Here is a 15,076-nt window from a genome sequence, read left to right as displayed (position 1 = left end):
ATTCAGGCCTAGTAGTGATCTCAAACTCTGGGCCTAGCACTCACTCCTCAATTTCTCTGTATCTGTGTTGCTGACTGCCAACAACATGTTGCTGGGGTTGCGAACGTGGTTGAAATGTTCTCGCCACTTATCATGAGTGACCCCTGTGTCTGACAGGAAGAACAGTCAGGTCAGGATGTACCCCACCTTTATTATATGTTATGTGATAATTTTTCTGTTTGCGGCTTTATTGTTTCGCATGTAGCTTCTTCCCAAGACCCAATTTTACACACAAATCATGGGGCTTAATACATTTTGTAATAATTTGTGTTAAATGACCACTCACTCATTCTATGAATACCATGTGTTTTATTGTTTTGTGATGGGTGATTTTTCTCTTCCAGACAATACACAGTGCAATGAGCAATGGGACACCCTGTGTAATAGTGGAAGGTTCAGGTCGAGTAGCTGATATCCTGGCTAATGCAGCTGACCTACCCATGGCTCAGATAACCGTCTCCTTCATCCAGAAACAACTGCGCATGTTCTTTGCCGAAGGTTATGACATGTTCTCTGAACAGGAGATTATATCATGGACCAAAAAGGTACAACACTGGCTACTTGTTGAGCTCTCATCATCCTCCCTCAATCTGTGATAAGCCATTTATAGACCACTTTATCAATGAGTTTTTGTAAGTAAACAGTACAATTGTTTATTCATAAAACCCGATTTAGGTTTGCCTAGCATCGCTGGCATTGAACCACCCCAGAAAGACATCCATTTGATCTGCTTTGCATTTCTAAATATTCACTGATTTTGGATGCAATTCAACCAGAGAATTTCTGGGCGAGATTCTCCGCAAATGCGGAGAATCGTAAAGGCTGCCGTGGTACAGGCCGTGACCCACGGCAGCCTTCACGCCCACTTCCGGGGCCGATTCTCCTCCCCGGGCGGGGCTAGGAGCGCGGCCCCGTGCGTCACGGCGGTGCGTCCTTGACGACGGTCGTCAAGGCCGCACGTCAAGCGTCATGCCGGCTGACGCGGCCGATGATGTCGGCCGCGCATGCGCAGGTTGGACAGCGCCAACCCGCGCATGCACAGTTGGCGTCTTTTCCCTCAGCCGCCCCGCAGGATGTGGCGGCTTGATCTTGCGGGGCGGCGGAGGGAAAAGAGTGCGTCCATTACGGTGCGTCCCTTGGCACGGCCGTGGTACTGCCGTGCCAATCGGGCCCCCAGATGCCCCAAACGGGCATCTGGCGCCCGTTTCACGACTGCACGAGCAGGTGTGTTTGCTGCCGTGTTGAAACGGGCGTGAAGGCCCGGCCGCTCGGCCCATCGGCCTCGGAGAATCGCCGCTTGCCGTAAAAAACGGCGAGCGGCGATTCGTGGCATGGGTCGGGCGTGGGGGGGGGGGGAGAATAGCGGGAGGGCGTGAAAAATGTCGGGAGGCCCTCCCGCTATTCTCCCACCCGGCGTGGGGGGCGGAGAATCGCACCCAGTATGTCCGGTTTTGGGCGTGTTTAGCGGGATGTTTCTTAGCGCCTGCAGTGCCAAGAAGGACCCCGCTATTCAATGGCACTTTGCCATTTCTTTTGGCCTCGTCGAGGAACTCATGACATCGTGCAAGATGCCATTGAGTCCCACCAAGTTGGACGTGACAAGGTCTCTGAATCGCGCCCGAACCTCTTGCATTATAGATTTTATGAGTTTTCCCACAGCAGCTGTAAGACTAAGGCTGGGAATTTCCAACCCTCCCATGTCGTACATACTGACAGTGGAGGGGGCCTCACTATTGGCCACCGGCAAGTCTACGGTGTTTTGTGTGGTTCGCCTGATCCACCACCGAGGGAACCCACTACAGGGGGTCACCTTTGGGGGTACTGGGTGATCCCGTCACAGGAAGGACCCAGAAAATCCCACCCAATCTGTCTAGTTACTTGGTTTATCCTTGATCAAATTTGTTTACACCTCATTTATAAAAATAGGGAACAATTTGCCTGTTTATGGGCTATTGACAAAATGTGACCAGATATTCTGTTATCGCCTATTGAATTGTAGAATCTTACAGCAGAGGCCATTCAGCCAGTTATGCCTGGGTCTGCACTTTGAAACAGCTATCCAATTCAGACCAATCCCCAGTCCTTTCCCCGCAGCTGTCTGCACATTTCTCCTATTCAAGTGTTTATCTAATACCCTTTTGAAAGTTACTATTGGATCTGCTTTCAACATCCTTTCAGACAATGTATTCTAGATCATAACAACTTTCAGTCAATGTATTCTAGATCATAACAACTTTCAGCCAATGTATTCCAGATCATAACAACTTTCAGCCAATGTATTTAAGATCATAGCAACTTTCAGCCAATGTATTCCAGACCATAACAACTTTCAGCCAATGTATTCTAGATCACAACTTTCAGCCAATGTATTCCAGATCATAACAACTTTCAGCCAATGTATTCTAGATCACAACTTTCAGACAATGTATTCCAGATCATACAACTTTCAGACCATGTATTCCAGATCATACAACTTTCAGACAATGTATTCTAGATCATAACAACTTTCAATGTATTCCAGATCATACAACTTTCAGACAATGTATTCTAGATCATAACAACTTTCAATGTACTCTAGATCATAACATCTTTCAGACAATGTATTCTAGATCATAACATCTTTCAGAAAATGTATTCGAGATCATAACAACTTTCAGACAATGTATTATAGCTCATAACAACTTTCATACAATGTATTAAAGCTCATAACAACTTTCAGACAATGTATTCTGATCATAACAAATTTCAGACAATGCATTCTAGATCACAACTTTCAGACAATGTATTCTAGATCATAACAATTTTCAGACAATGTAATATAGCTCATAACAACTTTCAGACAATGTATTCTGATCATAACAAATTCCAGACAATGTATTCTAGATCACAACTTTCAGACAATGTATTCTAGATCACAACAACTTTCAGACAATGTAATATAGCTCATAACAACTTTCAGACAATGTATTCTGATCATAACAAATTTCAGACAATGTATTCTAGATCACAACAACTTTCAGACACTGGGCGTGATTCTCCGCCCCCCACTACAGGTCGGAGAATAGCGGGAGGGCCTTTCCGACATTTTTCCCAACCTCCCGCTATTCTCCACCCCCCCCCCCCACGCCCACCCCCCGACACGAATCGCTGCTCGCCGTTTTTCTACGGCGAGCAGCGATTCTCCCCTAGCCGCTGGGCCGATTTCCCAGGCCTTTACGGCCGTTTTCACGAACGGCAACACACCTGCTCTCACCGTTCATGAAAACGGCCACAAAGTGCCATTCTGGGTAACCATGGCACTGATTGGCACGGCCGCACCACGGCCGTGCCAAGGGTGCCATGGGCCCGCAATCGGTGGGCACCGATCGCGGGCAGCGGGTCCGAACCCCGCGCACTCTTTGTTCCTCCGCCGCCCCGCTGAATCAGTCCGCGGGGCGGCTGGGGGGCATACCGGCCCGCGCATGTGCGGGTTTCACGCATATGCGTGATGATGTCATCCGCGCATGCGCGGGTTGGAGCCGTCCAATCCACGCATGCACGGCTGACGTCATCGTGCGCGTCAGCCGCCGTTAACTTTGGCGCGTGGGCTTAGCGAATTTCGCTAAGCCTGCGATGCCGAGGTTCACGGGGCCCCGCTGCTAGCCCCGACCGGGGAGCAGAATCGGGTCCCGGGAGGGAGAGCGGAGGCTGCCGGGAAACACGGCCGGTTTCACAGCAGCCTTCACGACTCTCCGCATTTGCGGAGAATCGCGCCCAATGTATTCTAGATCACAACAACTTTCAAACAATGAAAATGAAATGAACGCTTATTGTCACAAGTAGGCTTCAAGTGAAGTTACTGTGAAAAGCCCCTAGTCGCCACATTCCGGCGCCTGTTCGGGGAGGCTGTTACAGGAATTGAACCGTGCTGCTGGCCTGCCTTGGTCTGCTTTCAAAGCCAGCGACTTAGCCCTGTGCTATTCTAGATCATAGCAACTTTCAGACAATGTATTATAGCTCATAACAACTTTCAGACAATGTATTCTGATCATACCAAATTTCAGACAATGTATTCTCGATCACAACAACTTTCAGATAATATATTCTAGATCAGCACAGTAGCACAAGAAGATAGCACTGTGGCTTTACAGCACCAGGGTCCCAGGTTTAATTCCCCGCTGGGTCACTGTCTGTGTGGAGTCTGCATGTTCTCCCCGTGTCTGCGTGGGTTTCCTCCGGGTGCTCCGGTTTCCTCCTACAGTCCAAAGATGTGCAGGTTAGGTGGATTGGCCATGCTAAATTGCCCTTAGTGTCCAAAAAAGATTAGGAGGGGTTATTGGGTTACGGGGATAGGGTGGAAGTGAGGGCTTAAGTGGGTCGGTGCAGACTTGATGGGCCGAATGGCCTCCTTCTGCACTGTATGTTCTATCTATCTATCTATCATAGCAACTTTGTGCATTAAAAAAATTATTCTCATCTCCCCTCTGGTACTCTTACCAATCACCATGAATCTGTGTCCCCTGGCTACTAACCATTCTATGATTGGAGGCAGTTTTGCCTTATTTACTCGATCAAAATCCTTCATGATTTTGAACAACTCCATTAAATCTCTCTGCACTAGCAATAATAACTTATATTTATACAGTTCTTTTAATACATTGAAACATCCTAAATTGCTTCGCAGGAATATTATCAATTAAAATCTGACACTGAGACACATATCAGAGCAATAACCGAACACTCAGTCAAAGTGATAGATTTAAGGAACATCATGAAGGATGAAAGAAAGGTAGCAAGGTAGGCAGGTTTGGGGAGCGAATGCTGGAATTCTGCCACAGCCACTAATAATGGAGCAATTAAAATAGCTAAAAAGGCCAGAATTGGAGGAATATAAAGGACATCTTGAAGTGTGTCAGGCTGGGTGGAATTACAGAGATAAGGAGAAGATGAGGCCATGTAGGGACTTCAAAACAAGGATGAGAATTTTAAAATCAAGGAATGATGTTTAACTGGGAACCAAAGACAATCAGTGTACACGTGACTGGGACCTGGTGCAATTTTGGACAAAGGAAGAAGAGTTGTAGCTGGCATCAAGTTTACAGAGAGTAGAACATTTGAGGCCAGGCAGGATTGTAATGGAACAGTCAAGGCTAGAGGTAAAAAAGGCATCAATGAGGGTTTCAGCAGCAGGTGAGCTCAGGAAGTGCCAGGTAATGTTACACAAGTGGAAACAGGCAGTCTTCGTAATTTTTGCGAACATTTCCAACTTCTGTAATTCATCCACACAAATTGAAGTTGAGTATCACTTCTGTCATTCTGCTGAATAAACTTTTCACCCCCATTCCAGGATTATAAGAACACAAGAAATAGTAGCAGGAGGAAGGCATTCAGTCCCTTGAGCCTGTTCGTCATTCACTAAGATCATGTCTGATCTTCTAACTCCCTGCATCTTTCCGTACTATTTCTATATTCCTTGCTTCTGTCAGGGAACAGAGGAAGTTTTAAATAGTTATATTTATAGACATTAGATATAGCTTTAAATAAGTTTAATTTTGTGTTTCTGTATTTGAAAGGGTTAATAACTTCAATTTGGCACAGATGCCCGCATTGTTATGAGGAATTACGCTGTTAGAAGAAACAGGGTTTAAAGAAAAACTAGGCTATTCCTTAGAAACCAAGGGACACATTGACCAAACCAGACATCTTGAGTTAAATATAAACTAGAGCCAGGACGATCAGGACACAACACAGGGGACTTCAGAGAGCAGATTTCCCAGAATCATGGAATGGGATAAAAGAAGAGTTCCAGGAAGATTGTGAAGTCAAAAGGGAAAAAAATGGGAATTTGAACAAAGCTCTGTTCAGGGAAATGTAAATAAAAAGCAGAGAAAGGGCTCTGAGTTAAAGAGGCAGCTGCAGGAAAGTTGGCTCAGAGAGAAAACAGACATCCAAGGTGATCGAAAGGGCAGTGAGAGCTGAATAAATCCTGTGAAGCAGTACTGCCCTGTTGGTGTTTCTGGGCACCTGAGAGATTGTGTGGAAGTGTGAATGTACATGGCAATCCAGGGCAGAGGAATACTGAAAGGAGAGGCTAAAATCCTGGAGGTGGTTCCTTGGTGAAAGCATCTGAGAGAAAGCCTTGTGTGGGAGAAGATTCCAAAGTGTGTTCTTTGAGAATGGAGATTGGAACCCCTGTATGGAGACCAGTTGGCGCTCAATGTAAAAAGGGGGCGGGTGGAATTGTTGAAAAATCTGCAGAAATTGGCAACAGAGTGTGGTGTGTCTGACCACAGTCTGTCTACTGGCCTACATGGACTGTACTTACTGAGAACATCAGTGTATAATATAGATTGTGTCGCCTGATTGGGCTGGAGATCAACCCCAACTGTGGGGCTGGACACCCAATGCTATTGGCTCTGACGGTCACAGTGGTCCTCAATTTTTATGCACGTGGATATTTTCAGGGGTCTGTTGGGGATGTGAAGAGTCTCCCAATCAGTTGTCCATAGCTATGTCTAGCTCATAACCAATGCTCTGTTCATACAGGTCCTCACATTCATTCATTATCAGATGGACCAAGCCAGCCAGGCTAAGTGACCCAGAGGCTTCACAGCTTTGCTGGCTTTCCTCACATCCAGGGGGCCATAGACTGTATTCATGTGGTCAGCAAGGCTCCAGCAGGTTAGCCGGGTGCCTTTGTGAATAGGAAGAATTACCACTCAAGTGCAGGTCCTGTACAATCAGAGGACCCAGATTCAGCAAGTCTGTGCAGCTCTCATGATGCATAAATTCTGCAACATTCCCGGGTGCCAAGTCTGTTCGTGGCTCCAGTTCTTCTGGATGGTTGGTTGCCAGGTGACAACAGGCACCCATTGAAAAGGTGGCCCATGATGCCAGTCAGCACCTAGGACAGAGGTTGAAGAAAGGTACATTCAATGTCATGCCTCCACAAGGGGCGTGCTTGAGAGCACAATAAGATGACAGAAGTTGACATTCCGCTGCCTGGACCGTTCTGGGGTGTCATCCAATACCCTCTAGACTGAGTGTCTCTTATCGTTGTGGTCTGCTGCACTCTGGTTAACCTGGCACTGGCAAGAAAGGACCCACTCAAGCATTAGGATATCGAGGCAGCTCCATACACCTCAGAGGAAGAATCTGCGGTTGGATCTGATGAGGAGCCCATGCAGGCACAGGGGTGAGGACAAGGACTCAGGTGTGGTGAACCTTCAGGAAGGTAGGGTTGGGCAGCACGGTGGCGCAGTGGGTTAGCCCTGCTGCCTCACGGCGCCGAGGTCCCAGGTTGGATCCCGGCTCTGGGTCACTGTTCGTGTGGAGTTTGCACATTCTCCCCGTGTTTGCGTGGGTTTCGCCCCCACAACCCAAAAGATGTGCAGGATAGGTGGATTGAACACGCTAAATTGCCCCTTAATTGGAAAGAAAATTAATTGGGTACTCTAAATTTATTTTAAAAAAAGGAAGGCAGGGTTACCAGAGAGGCCTTGGTTCAATACTCCTTCAGCTAGGCTTCCAAAGCTTGTCTTCCATCTCAGTGCAAGGATGTCACATCCAGGATGTCACATCCTGCATGTACACTTACACTTGTGAGTCCTACATCTTGGTGTGTCCCCTTCACTGGCAGCGGTATTGGAGGCAGATTACTGACTCAGCTGTCATCCTGAGCAGGCTCCTCCTGGGAGGGTGCATCCAGTTACATGGCTGGGCACTCCTCAGTTGTTGTGGCCTCAGAAGAGGACATGTCCATTGACAGAGGGGCAGAGGAGCTCCTGCCCACATCTGGAGTATTGTAAGAAGAGTTCATAGAGACAACAGGCAGCTCGTCTGCCAGAAGGAATCCTGAACACCACTGATGGACAGGCATCTAGCAGGCAGACCAGATACCTCATCCATCTTTCACACTGGCAGTATCTTCCAGAGGTCAGTGCCAGACTGTGGGTGTGCAGGGCCAAGTGCAACTAGAAGAACCCCAGAACCTGTTCCTGGAGCTGCCTCTCCATGACAGTTGCCACCCTCTCCATGGGGAATGCTGTGTGCTTGGTGCTCAGGGTCAACACAGTGCTCAGGCTCCTCATGGACCCCTCATGACTTAGACCATGGTATGTAGACCATCTGGAATCTTTACCAGATCTCACCTCGCATCTCACTGGACATGCAACATTTGCCGCCTCCAGAGGCTGGACGACTCCAGAGGCTCATCATCTGCCTCATACTGGTCCTGGTCTCCAGCAGTCCTCTCATATTTGGCACACTGGGCACTGTCTACCTCTGCTACCTTGTCTTGCAAGTGTACCATGCCCACCCACATTGTATTACCACCTGAGCCACCGACCTAAAGTCCACTGACATGCCTGAATCTGTGCTGGTGCCTGGCTGTGAGGAAGACGGGGTGGAGGGGGTGCAGGGGATCGAATTTGGGCAGATCTGATAAATCAAAGAGTCGAGACAAACAAAGGAGAAAGGTATTATAAATAGACCATGACAGGAAGGGACAGAGAGTATTAATCTAACAGTAATTCAGCAGATGCGACTTGGGGTTATAAAAAAAATAAAAGGTAAAACTAAGGGCTCTGTATCTCACTGCATTTGATACAAACCATATGAACAGGAGTGGCACAGTGGTTAGCACTGCTGCCTCATAGCGGCAGGGACCAGATTCATTTCCAGCCTTCAGTGACTGTGTGGAAGGTTTCACGTTCTCCCTGAGTCTGAGTGGGTTTCCTCCGGGTGCTCCGGTTTCCTCCCGCAGTCCAAAGATGTGCAGGTTAGGTGGGGTTACAGGGGTAGGGCGGGGGAGTGGGCCTCAGTAGGGTTCTCTTTCAGAGGGTCAGTGCAGACGCGATGAGCGAATGGCCTCCTTCTGTACTGTATGCATTCTATGGAATCTATGGACACTATGGACATTGGAGATTCACATCCCTCTTGCACGCTCCATGCACAGGTCAGCCCATTTGCCTCTCTGCAGATGGGTCTTGTTTATTCAGCAAGGAGCATCTCTTCTGAGGAGGAGGACAGGGGACAATGGGAGAGGAATCCAGGTGGTTTCAGCATCTTCTAAGAGGAGAGATGCAGGCACAGGATGTTCAGGGCCAGCAAGAAGGGAAAGATTTTACAGGTCTGTGCAAAGTCTCTTGCAGGAAACGTCACTATCCAGCTGCCAGGGTGTAAAATAATAATCCAACTACCTTGACAGTGCCACAGGAGGCTCCAGCTTGCAAGAGAAGCCGTTGTGACTATTTGCCAGATGATCAGGCCGGAGGGAGTCTCCAATTGTGTGGTTGGACATCCAATGTCCGTGGCTCTCAAGGCCTCTGTTGCCCTTAACGTTTATGCCTCTGGATCTTCTCAGGGCTCAGTGGATGATCTTTGCGGAGTCTCCCAGTCAGCTGCACACTCCCAGTCTAGCAAGGTATCCTCTGGCTGCAGAGGTTGAAGTCTGTTCAGGTGGGTGGGAACATTCATCCATTTCAGGATGGATCAAACCAGCAAGGTTGGGTGGGCCACAGGCTTCGTGGCTATCGCAGCATTCCCCCGCATCTGACACCGGTCAAGGCACCAGCCAACCAGCTGGGTGTCTTTGGCAACAGGAAGTTTGTCAACATTTAGATAGTTTGTGACCACAAAGCCCAGATTTCACAGGTCTATGCAAAGTACTCTGGCAGCTCCCACAATGCTTACATACTGTGTCATCGCAAGTGCCATGGCTGTTCACAGCTCCAGCTCGCCTTGATGGATGGTTGAAGGGATATCCCTTGAAAAAGTGGCTAATGATGCCTGCTAGGCACCCGAGAATGGAGGCTGAGGAAAGATGCAATTGTTGCTATGTATCCACAAAGGAGGTGGTAGAGAGAACCATTGGCCTGCTGAAGGTATGGTTCCGATGCCTGGACTGCTCTGGAGATCTCTGCAATATCCGACAGAGCAAGTTTTGCTCATCTCTGCTATCTGCTGTGCTGTGCATAATCTTGTTCTGTTTAGGGAGGAACCACTGGACCAGGAAGATGCTGATGCAGGTGCACCTCCTTCAGATGAGGAAACCAAGGATGACTCCAATGCAGAGTCCGAGCAGACAGATGGCAAGGATGAAGATGCTGTACTGAGGAACCCTCAGGGAGGCCTTGATTCAGCATTTACTCACCGAGGCTGACATGGCTTACCCTCTGTCGGAATCCATGGACACCACCTCCACCCCAAACATCTCACACAGAACCGTACCATGAGCCCATGTGGACGTCACAGGCTCCGTAATGAGGTTTTATGCCCCTTGGTCTCTCACCAGGCATTGCTGAGGCTAACACTAATCGAATACAAAGCACACTTGTGGCTTGTGAGCAAGCAGTAACTAACTGTGATAACAGTAACGTGAAACAAAGCAAAATCATACAATTGGATCATTTCTCAACACAAGTGATATGCAAAGAAAACATAAGATCTCCCCCCCCCCCCCCCCCCCCCATCCCAACTCCCAAACCTGTCTCTGTGAGTCTGCAGTGAAGACCATCTCAATCATAGAATCATAGAAAAGTTACATCACAGAAGGAGGCTATTTGGCCTATCATATTATGCCAGCCCAAGGAAACCCAGCTCCCCTTTCTAATCCCACCTTCCTACACGCGGTCCGTAGCCATATAGCTGACAGCACTTAAGCTGCAGATCCAGGTACTTTTTAAGGGTTTAGGGTCTCTGCCTCCACCACCAACTCGGGCAGCAAATTTCAGATCTCAACTACCCTCTGCATAAAAAGGTTTTTCCTCATGTCCACTATACACCTTCTGCCACATGTCATGTATTCAAAATGGAACTGGATTTCTATCTAAAAAGAAAGAATGTGTAAGGTTATATGGATAAGACAGGGGAGTGGGACTAGATAGAATGCTCTTCAGAGAGCTAGTGCACAATAGATGGGGTGAATGGTCTCCTTTTGCTCTTTATTAATTCTGTGATACTGTGTGTCTCAGTCCCTGCGACTGGATTCTCATCAACGTGTGTTCCTGTTGTATTTGTGTACCTTTTGTTAAATGAGTAACTGTGGCATTCTTCCTTGTACCTCAGATTCAAGACATAGTCAGAATGCGGGAACTACTGACTGTGTTTCGGTCAGAGAAGTCGAGGAACGATGAGTTGGATGTTGCCATTCTGCAAGCCTTACTTAAAGGTCTGTGTAATTTAGGAATGGTTGTGGTTTAGATAGGCCAGCTCATTAATGCTGGTTAACCTCTAGGCCCTGAGTTCAGGTACAACCCAAAATGATATGATATGATTTTAGTAAGATTTTTGACAAGATCCCACATGGAAGACTGGTCAGAAAAGGAAGAGTCTTTGGGATCCAAGGACTGATCAAGTCCAATATTTGCAAGAGGTAACAGATGATTTTGTGAGTGCAAGGTTCCCCGCAAGTAACTTGATTTCTCGCTTTTCATTGTATGTGTCCCCAAATGGAAGTTTCTCATTCCAAGCACACATGCAACCGGTAATTTGTGGAGCACATCAAACTCACTAAAATGTAGTCTCTGAGATGGCCTTTCAAAAGATGCAACTTCTAAGATGAAAGAAGAACTTGGATATGAAGTTAATTATCTGAAACTAAAAGGTTTTTATTATAAATTTAGAGTACCCAATTCTATTATTTCAATTAAGGGGTAATTTAGCGTGGCCAATCCACCTACCTTGCAACCTCTTTGGGTTGTGGGGGTTGAAACCCACGCAAACACGGGGAGAATGTGCAAACTCCACACGGACAGTGACCCAGAGCCAGGATCGAACCTGGAACCTCAGTGCAATGAGTCTGCAGTGCTACCACTGCGCCACCGGGCTGCCCTGAAATTAAAAGTTTAAAGGATTTATGGACATTCAGATTCAAAATTTGAACATTGAAATATAGGACTTAAGGGTCAAAGTAGGTTATTCAGCTTTTTGAGCATGCTCTGCTGTTCAATAAGTGCCTGTCTGATCTAGTTGGGGTCTTGGTTCTACTTTTCAGTCTGTCTCCTACAACCCTTGACTCTCTTGTCTATCAAAAATCTATCCAGCTCAACCTTGAATAAATGTAATGAGCCAGCATCCACTGCTTTCTGGGGAAGAGAATTCCACAACTAATGACCCTCTGAGAGAAAAGTAAAGTTCTCCTTGTGTCTGTTTTATTCTTAAACTGCATCCCCTAGGTCTAGTCTTGCCCACAAGAGGAAATATCCACCCTGTAAGATCCTGAGGGGATTTGATATGTTTCAATCAGATCACCTCTTATTCCTCTAAATTCCAATGGGTATTAGACTTTCTTCATAAAGTAAATCCTTAACCCCAGGAATTAGTCGAGTTGGCCTTCTCTGAACTTCTTCCAACACAATTATATGGTTTTGCAAATAAGGCGAGCTATCCAGTCCTTTGGACATGGTCTTACCAAGGTCTGTCAGGTGCATTATTCTATTATTTTTTTTTAGAAAATATTTTATTGAAGCATTTGTAATTTTCACCATTTAACAAGTTGACATTTTGAAAACTGCGCAGGTCGATGCACAAAATACCCCCTAAAAGAACAACAAACAATAAACCACGTCCCCCACTTCTCCCTCCCTTTCCCAATTACCCGTATACTAAGTTCCCTGTCCTTATCTAACATCTCCATGCCTCCTGTTTTCCTCCCCCCCTTTTCCCTTTCTCCCCTTAGTGCTGATGGTGGATTTCTGTTAAAGGACTTGATGAATGGCTGCCAATTCCGGGTGAATCCCTGTTTGATCCTCTCAGAGCGAACTTGATTTTCTCCAGACTGAGAAACCCTACCATATTGCTGACCCACACTCCTGACTTCAGGGGCTCCGAGTCCCTCCATCTCAGCAAGATCCATCTCCGGGCCACCAGGGAGGAGAAGGCCAGGATGTTGGCCCTCCCTCCCCCCCTTTGCCCCCGGATCCTCCAACATCCCAAATATTGCAAATTCTGGACTCGGAGCTACCCTACCTTCCAGAACTTCTGACATAATATCCACAAATCCCTGCCAGAATTCCCTCATTTTCGGACACGCCCAAAACATATGAACGTGGTTGGCTGGGCTGCCCCCACACCGTCCACATCTGTCCTCCTCCTCCTCGAAGAACCTACTCATCTGGGCTACCATTATGTGGGCCCTGTGGGCTACCTTGAGCTGAATCAAGCTAAGTCTAGCACAGGACAAGGGTGCATTTGCCCTTTTCAAGGCTTTTTCCCACAGTTCAGTTTCCAGCTCCCCTCCTAGCTCCTCTTTGTGATATACATAAATGATCTAGTGGAAGGTATAGGTGGTCTGATTAGCAAGTTTGCAGATGATACTAAGATTGGTGGAGTTGCAGATAACGAGGAGGACTGTCAGAGAATACAGCAAAATATAGATAGATTGGAGAGTTGGGCAGAGAAATGGCAGATGGAGTTCAATCCAGGCAAATGCGAGGTGATGCATTTTGGAAGATCTAATTCAAAAGCGGACTATACGGTTAATGGAAGATTCCTGGGGAAAATTGATGTACAGCGAGATCTGGGAGTTCAGTTCCATTGTACCCTGAAGGTGGCAATGCAGGTCGATAGAGTGGTCAAGAAGGCATACAGCATGCTTGCCTTCATCAGACGGGGTATTGAGTACAAGAGTCGGCAGGTTATGTTACAGTTGTATAGGACTTTGGTTAGGCCACATTTGGAATACTGCGTGCAGTTCTGGTTACCAGAAGGATGTGGATGCTTTAGAGAGGGTGCAGAGGAGGTACACCAGAATGTTGCCTGGTATGGAGGGTTCTAGCTAAGAAGAAAGGTTGAGTAGATTAGGATTGTTTTCGTTGGAAAGACGGAGGTTGAGGGGGGGTCTACAAAATTATGAGAGGTAAGGACAGGGTGGATAGCAACAAGCTTTTTCCAAGAGTGGGGGTGTCAATTTCAAGGGGTCACGATTTCAAGGTGAGAGGGGGAAAGTTTAAGGGAGATGTGCGTGGGAAGTTTTTTACGCAGAGGATGGTGGGTGCCTGGAACACTTTGCCAGCGGAGGTGATAGAGGCGGGCACGATAGCATCATTTAAGATGCATCTAGACAGATATATGAACAGGCGGGGAACAGAGGGAAGTAGATCCTTGGAAAATAGACGACAGGTTTAGATAAAGGATCTGGATCGGCGCAGGCTGGGAGGGCCGAAGGGCCTGTTCCTGTGCTGTAATTTTCTTTGTTCTCTTCCCACTTCCTCTTCACCGCTCTGATAGGGGCCCGTTCCCACTCTAACAATTCCCTGTATATCTTCGAAACCTTCCCACCTCCAATCCCTGTTTTTGACAGCACTTTATCCTGTAGCCCCCACAGGGGGAGGCGAGGAAAGCTTGGAACTTGCCTCCGAAAAAAGTCTCGCACTTGAAGGTACCGAAACCCGCTCCCACCCAGCAACCCAAACTCCTCCTCTAATGTCTCCAAGGTCGGAAAGCCCTCCTGGATGAATAGATCCTCAAACCTCTCAATCCCTGTCCGCTGCCATACCTTAAAGCCCCCATCCAGCCCCCCAGGGCCAAACCGGTGATTGTAACAGATCAGTGACCACAATGATGCCCCCTCCAGTCCCATGTGCTGCCTCCTTTGCCCCCATATACTTAGGGCTGCCACCACCACCGGACTTGTAGAGTACCGTGCCGGCGAGAACGGCAGGGGCACCATCAGTTAAGCCTCCAGACTCGTACCCTTGCAGGATGCTGCCTCCATCTGCTCCAGACTGACCCCTCCCCCACTACCTACTTCCTGACCATCGATATGTTGGCAACCCAGTAATAGTTAATAAAGCTCGGGAGAGCCAAGCCCCTTTCTTTGCGGGTCCGTTCCAGGAGTGCCCTCTTTACTCTCCGGGTTTTACCCGACCATATTTACCTGATGTGGGCAACACGGGAGCACAAGTGGATTCACAGCGCCAGGGTCCCAGGTTCGATTCCCGGCTAGGTCACTGTCTGTGTGAAGTCTGTACATTCTCTCCGTGTGTGCGTGGGTTTCCTCCGGGTGCTCCGCTTTCCTCCCACAGTCCAAAGACGTGTAGGTTAGGTGGATTGGCCA

At 47.7% G+C, this 15,076-nt stretch overlaps 1 protein-coding gene across 1 annotated transcript in view; it reads left to right on the top strand.

Annotated features, from left to right (window-relative positions):
- trpm2 (transient receptor potential cation channel, subfamily M, member 2) overlaps positions 1-15,076 on the top strand; it is a 254,653-nt gene that overhangs the window by 48,967 nt on the left and 190,610 nt on the right. The window contains exons 8-9 of the mRNA XM_038790260.1: positions 384-584; positions 11,086-11,188. Of these exons, the coding sequence (XP_038646188.1) occupies positions 384-584; positions 11,086-11,188 (304 nt within the window). The remainder of the gene's footprint in view (positions 1-383; positions 585-11,085; positions 11,189-15,076) is intronic.

This window comes from Scyliorhinus canicula, chromosome 2 (assembly GCF_902713615.1).
Source record: "Scyliorhinus canicula chromosome 2, sScyCan1.1, whole genome shotgun sequence".
In the NCBI taxonomy this organism is placed as follows: domain Eukaryota; kingdom Metazoa; phylum Chordata; class Chondrichthyes; order Carcharhiniformes; family Scyliorhinidae; genus Scyliorhinus; species Scyliorhinus canicula.
Note: the sequence above shows the minus strand (reverse complement) of the source record. Positions and strands in the feature narration are given on the sequence as shown.